Here is a 20,635-nt window from a genome sequence, read left to right as displayed (position 1 = left end):
CCCTGCAAGTTTCATTACTCTATGGTTAATGGCAGGAAGCTGTTCACAAACACACACACACACACATTACAAACACACAAACAGGGGCAAAAACATGACCTCCTTTCAATTTTGTTAGCAGAGGTAACAAGGTAAAAATGTGATATTTCAACTGAAATTATTTACTCTGGTTTGGGCATCATGAGAATTAAACTGTCGATAAAAGCAGCGTAACATATAACAACAAACCTGTAAACATCTTCCGGCCGCAGTATCAGCCTGGCTCGATAGTTTACTGCAGTACTCTCTCAGTCTATGAAGAGATTCACCTAAATCCTTCTTCACAATATCTGAAATTTAATTATGTATTAGTGTTAGGCCACAGAATTGCCTTTATTTGAATATACATACTGTAAACACTTACATAGCGTCTTTAACCCTTTTACCCCCAGGCTCTTTGGAAATTTCCAACCCTTAACCCCCAGGGGGTTATTTTTTTCCCAGCACATGTTGCAGTATATACTTTTTAAATTGCTCTAACAGCCTTAATTTTTGTCATAGAGAGGTCATGTTGATCTCATTCTCTTGGAAAATGCCTGAATTTTCTCAAAATATTATCAAAAATAAGAAAAAAATAATTTTTATAGCATTTTTTTGCAAGGACGTACCGGTACGGCCATGGGGGTAAAGGGATGGGTTTTGTGAAACGTACCAGTACGTCCTTTGGGGGTAAAAGGGTTAATACAGTATCCATTTCAAGTTATAGGAAGCTTTTACTACCCTTATTTCTACTGTAATTACAACACGGAAAAAGCGTTTTTAAAAAAACAGAAAAAATGTTCCAGATAAGGGATTTTGACGGAGGAAAAATCTATTTCTGGGCGAGGGACCTGTGTCGCCCAGTGAAATGCTCCTTAAAGCACCATTTCTAAGGTATAAATACTGCTAAATATACCAGAGAAAAAAGTTGCATGGAATGCCAGGAATATACACAGCTCGCTCACCCTTATAGGGTGTCGGTATAAAAACTGGGGCGAGTGAAACCACTACCATAGGTCCCTTTCCAATTAGACTTCTCCCTCCCCAACATCCCCCGTTACTACGAGGTGTCGTTCTTTACAGCTACTGCCCTGCCCCCCCCCCCCCAATACCACTACCACTACCTATCCTTCTCCCATCATGCCTTGTCAGCACCCGCGAACGTTCGGACGTGTTTTTCGTAGCTCTATTTTACAGTAACAGTTGATGGTGGGCGAAAGAGAAAGGGTCAAAGAGTTATTAACAAAAAATGCTTGCACATTGGATAATACTGTATCGCCACCTAATACATACCTCTATTCACAAGTACATTATGCACCACTAAGATTAATTCATGTATGCAACATGGATAAAAAAGAACCAACATCACCCTCTAAAATTATACAACAATATACATAATGTTAAACCAATCATTCATAAATGAGCAATGTAATTGAGCATGAAATTCACTACCCTATGCTTACTCAAGCCTGTGGCATAACAAATCATGTAACTGAAATCGGTTCATTTAAAATCCATGTTAGAGTCCCTGTTTCTTTAGTTTCGATCAAGCTGTGGAATGAGTGATCTATTGGATTTAGTTCCATCACAAAAGAAGTGCAAAGAAACTATTTAGATTTACATTGAGAACACAATGTTACTGAGAAATATCTTTATGTTTTCAAATTTTCAAAGTGAATACGGAGTTTCAAACTGCATAATATAAAATAAAATTATATGTAAATTAAAACCTTAATTACTGAGTGTCATTCTACTAACACAATTGGAGTTCACTATACAATAGTATACCATTATCATTATTATTCATAAGAACCCAATATGGGAGGGGAAAAATGATATTCAACTTTTATACTTTAATATGAAAGCTAATCCATGAACCAGAATTTGAAAATCCCATTCCAAAACACCAAACTTTATATAACAATATTACCAGCTGATATGAGATGCGAAAGTAAGAGGGCTTCTTCATATTCCTGATATTTTTCTACTTGTTCTTGAAGAGGGCAATACACAGCTTGAGTAACTATTCGCTGAGATTGGCTGAATTCTTCTTGACCTGAAATATTTTAGAATTATATAAGTAAAATATCAATGCATAGCCTATATTTTACATACACCAAAATCTATTATTATTATTATTATTATTACTAGCCAAGCTACAACCCTAGTCGGAAAAGCAAGATGCTATAAGCCCAATGGCTCCAATAGGGAATAATAGCCCAGTGAGGAAAGGAAATAAGGAATTAAATAAATGATGGGAACACACTAACAATAAATCATTCTAAAAACAGTAACAACGTCAAAATAGATATGTCATATATAAACTATTAACGTCAAAAACAGATATGTCATATATAAACTATTAACGTCAAAAACAGATATGTCATATATAAACTATTAACGTCAGAAACAGATATGTCATATATAAACTATCAACGTCAAAAACAGATATGTCATATATGAACTATAAAAAGACTCATGTCAGCCTGGTCAACATAAAAGCATTTGCTCCGACTTTGAACTTTTGAAGTTCTACCGATTCAACTAACATAAATTTACAAACAGTAAAATTCTTTGTAATATCCTTGTAATTTTTAATATTTAAGTTACAAAGATCTGCTTTGAAAATTTGCATCACTGAAAAAACAACAAACCTTACCTGCTTTTGCTGTGCCAACAGTGGATTCAAATTCCCTAAGAAAATTATCCCCCGCTGTTTTAACCTTTATGAGAAAAGCCAGGGGTTCTTCCTGCTGTTTGGCTGAAGCGGCAATGACTTGCATGATTGGAGGATCCAACGAAGTTAAAGTCGATGCTGCTAACTGACTAAGAAGGATATTAGGATCTGATCCTTCAAAGACTTGGCCACACCATCTAAGCTGAAAAAACAGAAAGAATACTAATTCACGAGTACAATATATACATTCATATTCAAGGACTATACTCAGATAAAAGCTGTCATTAGCCTAAAATAAATGCAGTTTGATTATAAAATAAAACCTTTATAGTTCAATTCAGGAACATGAATGGGGAGCTACCCTCAAATCTTCCATCTGTGATAAGACTAGAATTTCTTCCTTGTATAACCTTGTATTACTCGAGTGCCATATGTAGATGAGATCATGGTGAGGGATAGATGAAGATGGTTTGGGTATGCTCTTTGCACTCCCCAAGATAGATTGGTTCACCAAACTTTCAACTGGGCTCCACAAGGCACTAGAAGAGTTGGAAGACCCTGTCCTACATGGCTAGGGACTATGAAGCGTGAAGTAGGAGATGATGAATGGAGAAGTATTGATTTAAAAGCTGAAGATAACGACGACTGGTGAAATCTAACTGATGCCCTTTGCGTCAATAGGCGTAAGAAGAGATGATGATGATGATGGTGATAACCACATGGCTTTGTCACTCACTATTCAAAGGAAAAGAAAACCATTTACCTGATGTTTTTTACAATGTACAATTCAATAAGAAATTCATCTGTCTCATTTCTACTTTCTGAAACTAAACTAAGTAGTGAGTAGTAATAACTAGTTTGAAGAGAGACCAATATCTCTGACTTTGTAAACTATAGTTAAAGCTGGTACCTCGACTTTTCCTCAATGCTAAAAGCATATGCTCTACCATATAGAGCCAGATAGAAACTGTCTTCAATACCTCTTTCTTGGTTCTTCCAATGCTAAATAGAAATAGATGACATTCAAGCAAGAGATGCCATGTCCTCTTCAGATGGCATTGCAGAGTTCTGATGGAATACCAAAGCATCTATTTCTCAATTACTACCTTACACTTCATGAAGCAAGGAGATACAGAAGGTCTCGAACCTAGATTGTCTGCTGACAGGCTCTGGGATTTGGCCATGAATTTAGGCACGTAACTAAAAAGATCTTCCTTCAATCTTCAGCACAGGTTAATATATGAGAGTCCACAGAACTCGCTAGCTCTCTTCGTCAATGCAATTGGACTTCTTACATCTGGCCTTCATGGAATTCTTTGACTTTTCCTTCTTCTTCTTGTTACAAGAAGAGTCAGAAAAGGAAAAGGAAGAGAAATAGGAAGAGGGAAAGGAATAGGAAGAGGGAACCAGAGGATAAAAACAAACTTGCTTCTTCATCTTACCAAGTTTCCCCTCCAGTTCTTTAAGCAAAGAAGTCGTAGATCTGAGCAACCATCAACGACAACACTTCCCCAAGGGGAGAAGCCACATAGGTTGCTCTGACAAGAACCAAAACAATCTGGGTCACTTTCACAGGGTAAGTGGTAACCACTGACATTTGTAACAAAGACATAGGGTCTGGTGTTACTGACACAGAATAATGGAAGCCAAGGGCCCCGGGGTGACAGACACAGGGGTGATGACCGGCAAAGGGGTGATGAAGGGCATAGGGACAACAGGCACAGGGGTGACCAACACCTATGGTTTTACTAGCACTGGAGCCTTCATTTACTAGCTTCACTTCATTCACTGGCTTCAGCACTAGCAATTTCATTAGAGCAGAAACCTTCTTTGGCTGGTTTCACTGTGGTCAACACTGGAAATGCTGCCACTGATAATACTGGTGGAAAAGCACCCCTAGCTACCAACTCCCCTCAAAAATGACATAAAGGGCCTACAAGCAAGACCTAAAATGGCAAAGCCTTCCTTAGGTCAAACTCGTCTCCAGTGGTCAGTATAGGATGAGCTTCTAGTACATGATAGAGTGAAGTAGAGCAAATACCTCACACTCCACTAACCCTGAAAAAACTAACAAATGCAGATCCAATTTCTCCCTGCTCATGAAACAATTCTTGGGAACAATTCAGGGACATATACCCAGAAGATTCAGTGATCAGCAAACTCAATGAGGAGACCAAAGTCCTTTTCTGGTTGTCAAAAATGATACTGCAGAAGAATTAAGCCTTCCTTCCTCCTCAAAAAATACACCCAACTTTTAAAAAGGATCCCATAATACATAATCAGCACATGGGGATAACTCCGAACAACCCTCCCCCTCCAGGCTAGTAGAGTGGTAAAGTGTTCGCCTAGCATTCACATGGCAACAGATCGATCCCGGCCCAGGACCGTGACTTTAAAACTGTTTACTGGGGAGGCCACTGCTGTGGTTGGGCACCACAGTGTGGAGTTCGTTGCTTGACTGACATTCTGGTGAACATAAGTTCTGATGAAACTAGTACTGAAACCAGACACTTTTACCTTTACTAAAAGTGCAGAGCGAGTGTGGATCTATCGCCGTATTAGCCATATACCAACTCCGAGTCCATGCTTTCACCAACACGCAAATTCTTGCTTCGTCTAATTATTAACACAAAGCCAAAACCAACCACTGGAAATTAAATGTATGAGAAAAAGATCAAACAGCCTCGCAACAGTATATCTGCACTCTGTAGCCGATAACAAAAGTGAATCTTTATTAAGAGTGTGCGCAGGGCGAGCTACTCACTCGCAGACGTTACCAGTCATTAAGTTCTACATTAATAATCAAAATGACCGTTTCAGCTCCACTGAAGAAATTACATCCTTTAAAGAAAAAAGTTTGTGTATGCGTAGGAACAAATTAGTTTTTTAAGATATAGAAACTAAATGGTATACCAACAAGAGAATATCTATTTGTAAAATAAGTAGAGAGTTTGAGTACTGTTTGTATTTTGAATCATATACTATGCTTAATCCCATACAAGAAAGAGGACTAGTGATAACATAGAGCCATTAACATGATGGTTGACCATTCTAACCCAGATATCTGGTTAGATAACCTAATAATATTAATGGTATAATTATAAGATGAATAACTCAACCTAATTATGAGGCAAGAAACTAATTACACATAGCTTTCATTATAAAATATAACGATTTGTACTATAAGCCACATAGCATGATTGCAATGCAGTGCACAGCATTATTATAATTTATATGAAGTACCGGTAGTTAACTAGATTGTCTTATCTCAACACTCTCTGAGGGCTAGTAAGAGGAGTGTTTCTTGAATGAATGGTGAAAAATAAAGCAAGATATTCAAGTTGAAGAGTTGGGTATCTAAAGAGCACAATCAATGCTCCACATATAAAATTATCATGATTGATATTTCTTAATTTATTTTTTGAAATATACAATCTCTCCTAAAATAAATTACATACATAATAAGGAGCGTAGAGAGGAAAGTCCCCTTCTTTTTCATTTGTTTAATGTCTGCTACCAACCAAAATTGGGGGAAGTGCCTTGGTATATATATATAAATACTGTAGACATAATAAGAATGAAAAATAAAAACATACATTCTTAGGACACCCCTATGATGCAAGTTCATAGCTGAAACAAATTCTCAGTGAGTTACAAGTCTTATGATACGCTTATATTACCTGTTGCGATATAAGAGCCCCAAGTTTGTCGAAGAACGACTCCAGCCACACCGGAGGCCCGCTCAATTGGGAGCCTTCGACACCTCCACGCCAAACAATTCCCAACTGTCCGATTTCACATTTGTGATAATAACTTTCCAGTTCACTCACTCGACCCAGCGACTTGAGCATCTTGGCATATTTCATTGATTCATCTGAAAATAGAAGTTAAGTTAAAGGAAATTTTATGGTAAAATTGAGAGAAGGCAAAAGATTTAATTTCTTTTCATCAAATGTCATTATTAAATTATCATACATGTACTCAGTTCTAACACTTAACAAATAGGGACTTCTTATCCCAAAAGATATGGCTAAATAAGATATGTATGAATATTATAACCTCAAAACAAGGATTCCATAAACTCATAAACCTTGAACACATGAGAAGAGACTGAACTGTAACAGTTATTAAAAATCACAACAAAATATCTTCAAAAAAGACTTGTTTCATGCAGATTAATACTATTCAGATTCAGTATAAACTGTCTGAATTAAACAAAAATAATAATCACAGTAATTTAGTCCTTCCAGCGGGCCACCTGGCTATCCTTAATTATTAGAATTGTTCAACAAGTCCCAAGATATTAGTACATAAAGGACTTTACTGTACTAATTCCTATCTACATTATAATGTTTTACTTCTTGTGACTATAAAGAAAACAGTTCATAGCAATTAAGACAGACAGTTGATTACCAAGATTATGCTGCTGAAATGCTGCCACAATGTGTGGACTAGCCTGAGCTTCCAGTCGAACTTTTAAGCTTTCCAAGTGGGCCACACGTTCCTCATAATCTGGAGCATGCGTTAGAATCCCGAGGCAGTTTTGAAGAGCCACGAGTTTCCCGGCAATGGCATCTATGTCGCCACTGTCCATTACCTGTTTTGATTAAAAGATCTATTTTAAGAATAAGGTAATGAAATCTATAATATAGAATTAAGAAATAAAAGTCTTTTAGAACTCTTGAATAACAGAATTTAGAATCAACAGACCTTTCAAGAAACAGGTAAGGATTCTATGATAGGTAAGGGATTTGCAAATCAAGATTAAAGTCAAAATGTTAGCATTTCTACACAAATGTTTATACTGTAACATCAATGGGACATGGCCTTCCGATCAAATCTAAACACAAAGTAAAGTTCTGCTTTTACCTGCAACTAAGTTTTAAAGCAAGAAAACTTAAATGGACTTATTTTGATTTTGAAACGATGTAATTCATGACAGTTCAAAACCTAAGCAACGATATGTTCTTAGCATGCTACGTTTCTCCATAAACTAACTAATTATTACTGTATAGTGTTATCGTATACTGTACAGTACTCATTTCAAATCCTTCGACCTTCCTTATGAAATTACATTTTCCCATTAAAGAAACATATACTTTATTTTCCCTTATCATATGCATATAATTAGGTTCATAAATTTGGCTTGTATGAAATTTAGAAGATAAAAATTCATAAGTTTCATCATAAAAACAAAACAAAAGGCGGACAGTTTTTGTATCATCTTTCATAATATATATAAGAAATAATTTCGGGTCCTATTTTATGACTTACCTCTTCAATATCAGTAGTAAGAGTACTCCAATTATCAGCTTCTCTTAGCGCTTGTGATGAAGCTACAATACGTCCCTTGACAGTGTCTAGTTTAACCAGGGTTTGCATACTAGCAGCTGTATTTTGTTCCACCTGTCAAAGGATAAAACTTCAAAGTATGAAATTGATATTAATACAATAGTTATATAGTATGTTATACCTTTCTCTATTTGAATCTGAAGGTTTTATAAGGAAATTAAGCTATCAAATCATAACTGCATCTAAAATATGTAGATTATTAAGCAAATATTTTAGAATAGAACCTTAAACTCTTCAGATTTCATAAGATTGGATCAATTAAGTATCATTTAATGCCTAAAACAAACGGGGGATTTTGAGGAGGGAGAAGTCTAATTGGAAAGGGACCTCTGGTAGTGGTATCACTCGCCCCAGTTTTAATACCGACACCCTTTAGGGGAGAGCGAGCTGGATATATTCCTAGCATTCCATGCAACTTTTTTCTATGGTATATTTAGCAGTATTTATACCTTTGAAATGGTGCTTTAAGGAGCGACACAGGTCCCTCGCCCAGAAATAGATTTTTCCTTCGTCAAAATCTCTTTTTTCTCTCATTGAGAAAAATCATTATACTATTCTTTTACAGAGCAAATAAAAAAGATATTGTAATACTCGTAAAATACTATCAACTTACCAGCTACAGGTCCAATATTAACATCTATTTATCATAGATAAACCTGAGTGTAATAGCACTATCTACTGTAACAATCATTTGATAATCAATTTCCATACAAACTTTTCACGTGAGGAATATGATGACACAAAAATGGAGTAGCACCATCATACAAGTTTGGGACAGCAAGACAATTCTCTAGGAAGGTCTATTGATGAGCTTATAGATTTGAAATTTCCCATTCATCAGCGCTCTCATCAGTATGAAGGGGATGAAAGGCATGTCCTTCCAGCTCATACAATGGGTAATTCAAAGTAATTACTTTTTTATGATTGACAAACTAGGTATGAGTATCAAATACACCAAATTATTATGGTTGAGTACTGCAACAAAAAGGATTGTATATTCTGCATCTACTTGCATATCCTTTCATACTAGAATCACCTGGTGGGCAGGACTTCCTTTTTCTGGAACATACCTGTCCTTCTAAATACCTATGCATAACAAGGGTTCAGAGGAAGGAAATCTGGAAGTCTACATGCCACGTGGTTACAAACACCTAAGTAGTCCGAAGCACCAATGCTACTTCTGAGTCAACTAGTTTAAGAATCAGGATAGTAGAGCATCCCTCTCCTTTAAAACTCAATTGGCCGACTGGTTCAGAACTTGGTGTAGTAAAATGTTATTTTCCTTAGTAAAATAAATTTTTGAATATACTTACCCGATGATCATGTAGCTGTCAACTCTGTTGCCCGACAGAAATCTAAGGTCGGGATACGCCAGCGATCGCTATACAGGTGGGGGTGTACACAACAGCGCCATCTGTCGAGTAGGTACTCAGGTACTTCTTGTCAACAAAAACTCAATTTTCTCCTCGGTCCACTGGTTCTCTATGGGGAGGAAGGGAGGGTCCTTTAATTCATGATCATCGGGTAAGTATATTCAAAAATTTATTTTACTAAGGAAAATAACATTTTTCAATATTAATCTTACCCGATGATCATGTAGCTGATTCACACCCAGGGGGGTGGGTGGAGACCAGCATACATGTTAACACAGAAGCTAAGTATCCCGTATTTCATTTTAGCAGTTATTCAAAATAACAAACATAAAATAAATAAGTACCTGGTAAGGAAGTCGACTTGAACCATTACTCTGCCTTTTTTAAGTACGTCTTCCTTACTGAGCCTAGCGATCCTCTTAGGATGCTGAGCGACTCCTAGGTGCTGAAGTATGAAGGGCTGCAACCCATACTAAAGGACCTCATCACAACCTCTAATCTAGGCGCTTCTCAAGAAAGAATTTGACCACCCGCCAAATCAACCAGGATGCGGAAGGCTTCTCAGCCTTCCGTACAACCCAAAAACAACAATAAAAAGCATTCAAGAGAAAGATTAAAAAAGGTTATGGGATTATGGGAAAGTAGTGGCTGAGCCCTCACCTACTACTGCACTCACTGCTACGAATGGTCCCAGGGTGTAGCAGTTCTCGTAAAGAGACTGGACATCTTTGAGGTAAAATGATGCGAACACTGACTTGCTTCTCCAATAGGTTGCATCCATAACACTCTGCAGAGAACGGTTTTGTTTGAAGGCCACTGAAGTAGCGACAGCCCTAACTTCATGTGTCCTTACCTTCAGCAAAGCAAGGTCTTCTTCCTTCAGATGAGAATGGGCCTCTCTAATCAAAAGCCTGATGTAATAAGAAACTGCGTTCTTAGACATCGGCAAAGCAGGTTTCTTGACAGAACACCATAAAGCTTCTGATTGTCCTCGTAAAGGCTTCGTACGTCTTAAATAGTACTTAAGAGCTCTTACTGGGCAAAGTACTCTCTCTAGTTCGTTCCCCACCAAGTTGGACAGGCTTGGGATCTCGAACGACTTGGGCCAAGGACGAGAAGGAAGCTCGTTTTTAGCTAAAAAACCAAGCTGCAAGGAACATGTAGCCGTTTCAGATGTAAAACCTATGTTCCTGCTGAAGGCGTGAATCTCACTGACTCTTTTAGCTGTGGCTAAGCAAACGAGGAAAAGAGTCTTTAATGTGAGATCCTTAAAAGAGGCTGATTGAAGCGGTTCGAACCTTGCTGACATCAGGAACCTTAAAACCACGTCTAGGTTCCAGCCCGGTGTGGTCAACCGACGTTCCTTAGAGGTCTCAAAAGACCTAAGGAGGTCCTGTAGATCTTTGTTGGTGGAAAGATCTAAGCCTCTGTGGCGGAAAACCGCTGCCAACATGCTTCTGTAGCCTTTGATCGTAGGAGCTGATAGGGATCTTACATTCCTTAGATGTAAAAGGAAGTCAGCTATCTGTGCTACAGAGGTACTGGTTGAGGAAACTGCATTCGCCTTGCACCAGCTTCGGAAGACTTCCCATTTTGACTGATAGACTCTGAGAGTGGATGTCCTCCTAGCTCTGGCAATCGCTCTGGCTGCCTCCTTCGAAAAGCCTCTAGCTCTTGAGAGTCTTTCGATAGTCTGAAGGCAGTCAGACGAAGAGCGTGGAGGCTTGGGTGTACCTTCTTTACGTGAGGCTGACGCAGAAGGTCCACTCTTAGAGGAAGAGTCCTGGGAACGTCCACTAGCCATTGCAGTACCTCGGTGAACCATTCTCTCGCGGGCCAGAGGGGAGCAACCAACGTCAACCGTGTCCCTTTGTGAGAGGCGAACTTCTGGAGTACCCTGTTGATGATCTTGAACGGAGGGAACGCATACAGGTCTAGATGGGACCAATCCATAAGAAAGGCATCCACGTGAACTGCTGCTGGGTCTGGAATCGAAGAACAATACATCGGGAGCCTCTTGGTCATCGAGGTAGCAAATAGATCTATGGTGGGCTGACCCCACAGGGCCCATAGTCTGCTGCAAACATTCTTGTGAAGGGTCCACTCTGTGGGGATGACCTGACCCTTCCGGCTGAGGCGATCTGCCATGACATTCATGTCGCCCTGAATGAACCTCGTTACCAGCGAAATCTTTCGATTTTTTTACCAAATGAGGAGGTCCCTTGCGATCTCGAACAACTTCCTCGAATGAGTCCCTCCTTGCTTGGAGATGTACGCCAAGGCTGTGGTGTTGTCGGAGTTCACCTCCACCACCTTGCTTAGATGGAGGGACTTGAAGTTTATCAAGGCCAGATGAACTGCCAAAAGCTCCTTGCAGTTGATGTGAAGTGTTCTCTGCTCCTGATTCCACGTGCCCGAGCATTCCTGTCCGTCCAGTGTCGCACCCCAGCCCGTGTCCGATGCGTCCGAGAAGAGACGGTGGTCGGGGGTCTGTACAGCCAATGGTAGACCTTCCTTGAGAAGAATGCTGTCCTTCCACCACGTCAGTGTAGACCTCATCTCTTCGGAAACAGGCACTGAGACCGCCTCTAGCGTCATGTCCTTTTTCCAGTGAGCAGCCAGATGAAACTGAAGGGGGAGGAGGTGGAGTCTCCCTAACTCGATGAACTGGGCCAGCGATGAAAGTGTCCCTGTTAGGCTCATCCACTGCCTGACTGAACATCGGTTCCTTCCCAGCATGCTCTGGATGCATTCTAGGGCTTGACTGATCCTTGGGGCCGACGGAAAAGCCCGAAAAGCTCGACTCTGAATCTCCATACCTAGATAGACAATGGTTTGGGATGGGACGAGTTGGGACTTCTCTATATTGACCAGGAGGCCCAATTCCTTGGTCAGATCCATAGTCCATCTGAGATTCTCCAGACAGCGACGACTTGACGGAGCTCTTAAAAGCCAGTCGTCCAAATAGAGGGAGGCTCTGATGTCTGCCAAGTGAAGGAATTTGGCAATATTCCTCATCAGTTTGGTAAACACAAGAGGTGCCGTGCTTAGGCCAAAGCACAGGGCTTGGAACTGGTACACTACCTTTCCAAAGACGAACCTTAGGAAAGGTTGGGAGTCTGGATGGACGGGGACATGAAAGTACGCGTCCTTCAGGTCTAACGAGACCATCCAGTCTTCCTTTCTGACCGCTGCTAGGACCGACTTCGTCGTCTCCATTGTGAACGTCTGCTTGGTGACAAAAGCATTGAGAGCACTGACGTCCAGCACCGGTCTCCAACCTCCTGTCTTCTTCGCTACCAGGAAGAGACGGTTGTAGAAGCCCGGGGATTGATGGTCCCGGACTATGACTACCGCTCCCTTTTGTAGCAAGAGCGACACCTCTTGTTGCAACGCTAGCCTCTTGTCCTTCTCCTTGTAGTTGGGAGAGAGGTTGATGGGAGAAGTTGCTAGAGGGGGACTGTGGCAGAACGGAATCCTGTACCCCTCCCTTAGCAACCTTACAGACTGAGCGTCTGCACCTCTGTTCTCCCAGGCTTGCCAGAAGTTCTTGAGCCTGGCTCCCACTGCTGTCTGGAGAGGAAGGCAGTCAGAGTCTGCCTTTTGAGGACTTGGAACCCTTCTTCGATTTGCCGCGATGACTGTCAGCCCGGGTACCACCTCTGCCGGAGGTTCTGCCACGAAAGGGCGGGATGAACCTAGACGCTGGTGTGTCCATTCTAGGTCTAGGCACGGAAGGTAAAGCTTTAGCCTTACGTGCGGAGGACGCCACCAGGTCATGTGTATCCTTTTGGATCAAAGAGGCAGCTATCCCCTTGATCAGCTCCTCCGGAAAGAGACACTTGGAAAGAGGAGCAAACAACAACTCCGACTTCTGGCAAGGAGTGATCCCAGCCGACAAGAAGGAGCAAAGATGTTCTCTCTTCTTAAGCACTCCCGACACATACGAAGCCGCAAGTTCACCAGATCCATCCCGAATGGCTTTGTCCATGCTAGACATGATAAGCATGGCAGAGTCCTTATCAGAAGGGGAAGTCTTTCTGCTTAACGCTCCCAAACACCAATCGAGAAAGTTGAAGATCTCGAAAGCACGAAAGACTCCCTTCAACAGATGATCCATGTCAGAAAAGGACCAGCAAATCTTAGATCGTCTCATAGCCAGCCTGCGGGGAGAGTCAACCAGACTTGAGAAGTCGCCCTGGGCAGAGGCAGGAACTCCCAAGCCGGGTTCCTCTCCCGTGGCATACCAGACGCTAGATTTGGAAGCCAACTTGGTAGGCGGAAAGATGAAAGAAGTCTTTCCCAGCTGCTTCTTGGACTGCAACCACTCTCCCATAACCCTCAAAGCTCTCTTGGATGAGCGAGCTAGGACCAGTTTGGTGAAGGCAGGAGCTGCTGACTGCATGCCCAGAGCAAACTCGGAGGGAGGAGAGCGAGGGGTTGCAGACACAAACTGCTCCGGATACAAGTCCCTGAACAAGGCAAGGACCTTCCGAAAGTCTAAGTTGGGAGGCGTAGACTTGGGTTCTTCAAAGTCGGAGTGCGGATCGTCCAAATGCGCAGCTTCGTCCTCGGATACTCCATCATCCGAAAGCTGAGTAGGAAGTGGCAAAGGTGGAGCTGAAAGCTGAACGGCTGAATCCGGCAGCACGGGTGCATGCGTAGCTGCTGCGGATCCAACATCATGCCGCTGCTGGTCAGTGTGCGAGCTGGCAACAACAAAGGCAGAGTGCTGGTGCGTGGGAGGGACTGCCGTGGGTTGCGGAGCATGCCGCATGGGTTGCGGAGTATGCCGCATGGGATGCGGAGCATGCCGCATGGGTTGCGGAGCCTGCCGCATTGCGTCAAAACACGGCAGCTCGACAGCACCTTCCCACTGCTGATGCGGAAGCTCACGCATGTCAACGGATGGTGCAGCAAGAACATGCGTCTGGCAGGGTGGACTGCGCATCGGTGGAGGAGCTCTCACAGGTGGAGTGTGGGAGCAGGCAGCCGCAGTATCTGCTGAGCGCACAACCGTGGCAGGTTGTAGGTTAACTGGTGCATTGTCAACCTTCTCAGCATGATACTCCTGCATAAAGGAAGCCAGCTGAGACTGCATAGCCTGCAGCATGGACCACTTAGGATCTACCGGGGTTGGTGCGGCAACAGACGGAGTAGTTGCCTGCTGCGGAACCACTCTACCCCTCTTGGGAGGTGTGCAGTCTTCGGAAGACTGCGGCGCGGCGAGTCCGAACTGACCCAGTGGCTACACCTGGGCCGTTGGACTCGCTCGGAAGGGACCTTACGCTTGAGCGGTCGTGAGACCTTGGTCCAACGTTTCTTCCTCGAAACTTCTTCCACAGACGAGGAATGAAAGGGCTCATTCGTCTGTTTGTGGATGGGACGATCTCTGGCAGATACGTCCGCAACCACTGAGGGAACATCCGTACGCTGATCAAGGCCTGCCGCACCCTTTGGTCCTTCGACATTGCTTCTCCCCTGGGCTTGGGAGCTTGCAAGAGGTCCCGGACTGGGAGAACGACTGGCACGAACGGATGTACCCTCATGCGCAACACTGACACTGACACTTTTCACTTCACTTGCACGCACAACACTTCCCACTGCACTTTGCGCTTTCAACTCCTTGACATCTGCCAAGAGTTGATTACGGTCATTAGCTAATGACTCCACTCTGTCACCAAGAGCCTGAATGGCACGCATCATATCCGCCATGGTGGGTTGAGCACTAGTAGCAGGGTCGGGAGTCACCACTACAGGGGAAGGAATAGGTTGAGGGGCATGGGGAGAGGAAAAATCAAAAGAGCGAGAAGAACTCCTCCTGATCCTATCCTTCTCTAGCCTACGTGCATTTTTAAGGAATTCGTTAAAATCGAATTCCGAAAGCCCAGCGCATTCCTCACATCGATCTTCCAATTGACAGGATTTACCCCTACAATTGGAACAAACGGTGTGAGGATCAATAGAGGCCTTCGGAAGACGCCTAGAACAAGCCCTAACGCTACACTGCCTGTACTTAGGGACTTGAGACTGGTCAGACATCTTGAATTGTAGAAGTAGTCAAGGGGGAATTCCAAAAACTGGCAAAGTTCGTAAACAACTAATCCAAAATTAATCAAAAAGCTAGATAAGCTAATGATAAATGATCCTGAATAGCGAAGGCTAAAATCTAGAGCGAATACATCACCAAAATCGTGAAAACAACTCCAGAAACAACAGCGTATCCAAGTAGGTCTTGCCGGTGGCACGACAGAGGAAAAATTGAGTTCTTGTTGACAAGAAGTACCTGAGTACCTACTCGACAGATGGCGCTGTTGTGTACACCCCCACCTGTATAGCGATCGCTGGCGTATCCCGACCTTAGATTTCTGTCGGGCAACAGAGTTGACAGCTACATGATCATCGGGTAAGATTAATATTGAAAAAAAGGTAACTACCGGTACTTTTCCACCAGACCGCAAGTCTCTCCTGCTATTCTCCCAAGAGCCAGGAATTAATAACCTTGTCTTCACGAGTATGTTATGTTACTTGGCCACTGGTCGATATGTGAAAATGCTTTGTACGGTGGACATGGAAGAAGTTTCCATAACTGTCAACTAAGAAATAGGGAAGAATGTGCCTTTTGGTCCGAGTCTCTTGACGGGCCAACCTGAAGAGGTGCTGACGCCAAAGACAAAAGTGAATAGTCTTTGACAGGAGTTGGTGCGGCTACTAGCTCACATTCACCAATTGTCATTAAACACCTCATTAACAATTTTAACAGTCATCCAGACTCCGCTGAAGACATTAACCATTTCAAAGGACAAAAATTTTGTATGATCATAGGAATAAACACATTTGAAAGCTTGTTAGAACAAATAGTTACAATAATTAAAAATAAAGATACAAATAGTATAAAAGAATGTTATAAAAAACAATAACTAACCTTCTCTATGTCCTGACGAACACTGTTCATCTGATTCTTAAGAACGGCAACTTCATGGCCTAGCGATTCAATATCCCTAAGTACACGTGGTAGACTTCCAACTACCTGCAAGTAAATATTCATTTATGAGTTCTATAGACATATATAGAAACAATTAACAGAGGTAATGAAACTCTTAAATATAAGATGTGTTAAAACAAGAGATATTCACATACATATATTTCAAATCACATTTGCAAGGCAGACTTTAAAAATATAGTTATATTTAAATGATTTTCACACAATCTATCAACCGTAAAATGCCTTACTGCAATGAAGGAGATTCTTGTAATGCCAACTTATTATATCAGGATAATAAAACCTCTCTTTCTGTGCATACCTAAATTACCATAGGATCTTGTACACCATCCCTCACCCCATTGCACAAAATAGAGCCAAACAGAATAAGCGTGAGGTTGGCAGGAGGTAAATAACTAAGACTAATTGGTTTATATAAAAATAGTTTTGAGTAGAAAAAAGGGATTTTGATGAAGGAAAAATCTATTTCTGGGCGAGGAACCTGTGTCGCCCAGTGAAATGCTCCAATAGCACCATTTCTAAGACATAGTTATTGCTGAATATACCCGAGAAAAAAAAGAGATGCATGGAATGCCAGGAATAAACCCAGCTCGCTCACTCTTTGAGTGTCGGTATAGTAAACTGGGGCGTGATTGAACCACGACCATAGGTCCCTCCCCAATTAGACCTCTCCCTCATCAACTAATGTTTGTTCACCACAATCTATAAATCACCATATGCATGAATTTATATCAGGGTGGTAGAAATGGGTCAAAATACTTCCCAAATGTTTACAAGTGATGTGGAGTGAAGATGCAATCATGCCAATTAGAAGATGGAAATGATAAATAGTCCTCAGTATTCGATTTGTAATTGGTTCTTGATACTGTACAGTATACTTATCTAGAGATGCCATGCCTGAACAGTGACAAAGTAGATCAAAGGGAAAGTAATATACAAGAGCTTACTTTTCTTGGCTCCCTGTCTGGCAAAGCAGGAGGCAGTCATATTCCTTTTCTCTGGGTTTCAAAAGACATTCGAAGTGATTGAATGGAGCATCAAGAAAGTTTTGCTAATGGCATTTCATTGGATAACATCTGTACACTTCCTCATACTTGGATTTTGACAAAACTTTGGCTCTTAATGCAGCGGGTGGCTGCGATCGGCAGCCCCTCGATGTAGCTCAGAGGCTGGACATGGAAGTAGCTTTAAAGGCAGAAGAATCAGGTGTTGGGACATCATGTCCTTATACTTGAGTCTCCATCGGGGTTCCCAACATCAGCGTGGACTCTTCTAGGTCGATCGATTATCAAGGGTGTCTGCAAATATCCCAGGAACTAAGATCCTATCGATCATTACAGTACAATAAAAGGAATTCCATCACTCAGCAGAATTCAGAACTGCCCCACTATGCAACCCTAAAGTCAGTCATATTTGGGGCCTTCTTCCAGAAGAAAATACATAAGAGAACTTGGTTAGGGATGATATTTGCCTACAACTGCATTTGAATGATGTGGCACCTCAGTGCTTGTGCGAGTGCAGAAATCAGACTTGAGAAGTCCCCTATGCCAATGCTTCAAGTGTGAGATGAAAGATTTGGTATCTGAGAAAACTCCATCATAGATCAGTTTCAGTGTGGGAAAAACTAAATCGAGGAGTAGCGTAGGGGAGTCGGAAGACCTGCCGTGATGGTATCACCAGAGTGTCTTAGGAACATCCCAACGCAGGAGAGGGACAAGGGCGCCTTACAGCATCTCGGCCAGCAGCGCTTGTCCTTGTTCTCATATGAGACCTGGTACTAGTAGCATGAGCTCCTGTATTTGCAGTTTTCCTTTATCAATGGTGCGTATCAATGTTTCATTTCCTCAATCATGATGAGATAGCCATCACTATTCCACACTAGCAAGGGAATAAATAAACAGCAACAGGAATGGCGTTAAACAGTAACAAGGCGTGCATGTAGTATAAGCAGGTTATTGGAAAAACTGTACCACTTTCCTTAATTTCCATCGCACACTGCTGGTGGCCGACGTGGTAACTTCCCTGACTGGTGAACGCCAGACTGAGTTTCAAGTCCCGCTCATACTCGTTTCTTTGGTCTTTGCAACCTCACCATCCTTGTGAACTAAGGACGGAGGGTTTGGAGGAGCCTATAGATCTATCTGCTGAGTCATCAGCAGACATTGCCTGGCCCTCCTTGGTCCTAGCTTGGGCACTGATCATATGTATTTATGGTCAGTCTCTAGGGCATTGTCCTGCTTGATAGGGAAATGTTACTGTCCCTGGCCTCTGCCATTCATGACCAGCCTTTAAACCTTTAAACCACTATCTAGAAGAAAGAAAAATATAAGCCAGTTGGCAGTAACAAGAGTATGTCTGTACTTTTAGGCAGCTAAAAACGTGGCTGCTCAGTGTACTGGTTGGAAGCGGGGCATCCCTACCACCAACCAGTAACTAGATTTTGACAACCGAATTCCACCCAACCTGAAAACATACTCATATTAAAGGACTAAGGTTTATATCTGTGTAGGAACAAACACTTTTAAGAATTAGTTGAAAAAATATTACTCTTAATACTAAGATGACCAAGAATAAAGGTTATAATAAATACCTGTTGACTCGTTTCCTCCAGAGCATTATTTACTTCTTGAATGGCTAACTGAAGTCGCATCACGAGAGAGGAGGCATATTGCTGGAATGAAAGTCAAGGCAGGTTGTTGAATGAATGTAATTTTCTTGACAAAAAAATCTCATTATAAGAAAGTCACGTTTCAAAGAGGCAAAACATTTCTATGCAACAGTAAGTCAGTTTAAATTTGCCTAAACCTACAATCATCAGCTGTTTTAAGCACAGAATTGGGAAAACATAACACGATGAGATGTGGTAAATAAATGAAACATGGACCAATATATATTTGGTACTATTAGCTGTCACTTACATCTCTATTCTGCTGACCTTCCTGGCTGCGAAAAACATTATTTATCCAGTCCTTTGGGTCAAAACTCTCTTGAGAGAATGCAGTGAGATCCTGTAGGGAAAATTATAATAATTAGTCTAAATGGAAACAACTTCATTGACTGTTCTCTAATTCTGTACAGTTACATTCTGTAAATAGATGGACTTCTTAAAGATTACCATCTGCCGGACAAGCATATTCATAGCTAAATAAAGAAAATTTTAAAAGAAATGTGTATTTTTCTTAGCTGGACAAACCTGAGTCCTTTTAACTAGGGAATTCACCTTCAGTAGAACTGGAACAGTCACTGAAATTGTTAACAAAATAGTTAACATTAAGTGGTGAGCGCGGGGTAGTAGCCCGCACATTCTCCATCAAACACCTCCATTTTTGACCTTCGGCTCAAGACTGAGAAGGGTAGTTGAGGTGGGAAGTTTACCTTTAAAGGCCTAAGGCTTGTATACCTGGAATAAATACGAATTACTTTTAATTTTGTTTCTGGTTCCTATGCGTATACAGACCTTTTGCCATTTAAGATAGGGAGGCTCACTAATTGGTGGGTAGGAAGCTCCCCTAGAACTGAAATAGTTGGTTCTTTTTCTTCTCTGGAATCTGCCAATCTCCCTGGTCCCCTACGGGAGGGACAGATACGACTCCAGTAATCTCATATCTGTCCATCAAAGGGATGAGTAGGCTGATAGGGCCTGGCTAGTACTTGATTATAAACCTAGTACTCGGTCAATGAAGGAATCTTTCTCTCTAGATGGGAAGATGCAGTCTGGAATGAAATACCTGGCACAAGACGGCCCATGGTTAGGCGTTCATTCCTCCATCCTTTCCCTCATAAAAGGAGGATGGGGGGGGAGGGGAATTACTGCACCATGGTCTTCCACTATCTTGGGTTAGAGTTCTCTTACTTGGGGGTACAATCAAGCGTGCTATTGTCTCCTTATTTCCTTTCCTCACTAGGCCATTTTCCCTGTTGGAGTCTTTGGGCTTATTGTATCCAATTTTTCCAGCTAGGGTTATAGCTTATATAGTCATAATAAAATCTACTTATTGATCCAGTCTAATAATAATGGTGCTTAGAAATGTTGCATAACCCTTTTACCCCCGGGGTATTTGGAAAATTCCAACCCTTAACCCCCAAGGGGTTATTTTTTCCCAGCACATTTTGCAGTATATTTTTTTTAAATTGCTCTAACAGCCTTAATTTTTGTCATAGAGAGGTCAGGTTGGTCTCATTCTCTTGAAAAATGCCTGAATTTTCTCAAAA

The 20,635-nt window shown here is 41.7% G+C and overlaps 1 protein-coding gene across 1 annotated transcript in view; it reads right to left on the bottom strand.

The window, feature by feature from the left end:
* Positions 1–20,170, bottom strand: part of Cog7 (conserved oligomeric Golgi complex subunit 7) — a 40,645-nt gene extending 20,475 nt beyond the window's left edge. The window contains exons 1-11 of the mRNA XM_068363513.1: positions 20,152–20,170; positions 19,617–19,666; positions 19,342–19,431; positions 19,014–19,094; positions 16,346–16,450; positions 7,970–8,101; positions 7,109–7,292; positions 6,376–6,569; positions 2,678–2,897; positions 1,949–2,074; positions 229–329 (exon numbers count right to left, since the gene is read on the bottom strand). Of these exons, the coding sequence (XP_068219614.1) occupies positions 229–329; positions 1,949–2,074; positions 2,678–2,897; positions 6,376–6,569; positions 7,109–7,292; positions 7,970–8,101; positions 16,346–16,450; positions 19,014–19,094; positions 19,342–19,431; positions 19,617–19,666; positions 20,152–20,170 (1,302 nt within the window). The remainder of the gene's footprint in view (positions 1–228; positions 330–1,948; positions 2,075–2,677; positions 2,898–6,375; positions 6,570–7,108; positions 7,293–7,969; positions 8,102–16,345; positions 16,451–19,013; positions 19,095–19,341; positions 19,432–19,616; positions 19,667–20,151) is intronic.
* Positions 20,171–20,635: the final 465 nt, after the last annotated feature.

The sequence above is a fragment of the Palaemon carinicauda genome, chromosome 40, assembly GCF_036898095.1.
Source record: "Palaemon carinicauda isolate YSFRI2023 chromosome 40, ASM3689809v2, whole genome shotgun sequence".
Taxonomy (NCBI): Eukaryota; Metazoa; Arthropoda; class Malacostraca; order Decapoda; family Palaemonidae; genus Palaemon; species Palaemon carinicauda.
Note: the sequence above shows the minus strand (reverse complement) of the source record. Positions and strands in the feature narration are given on the sequence as shown.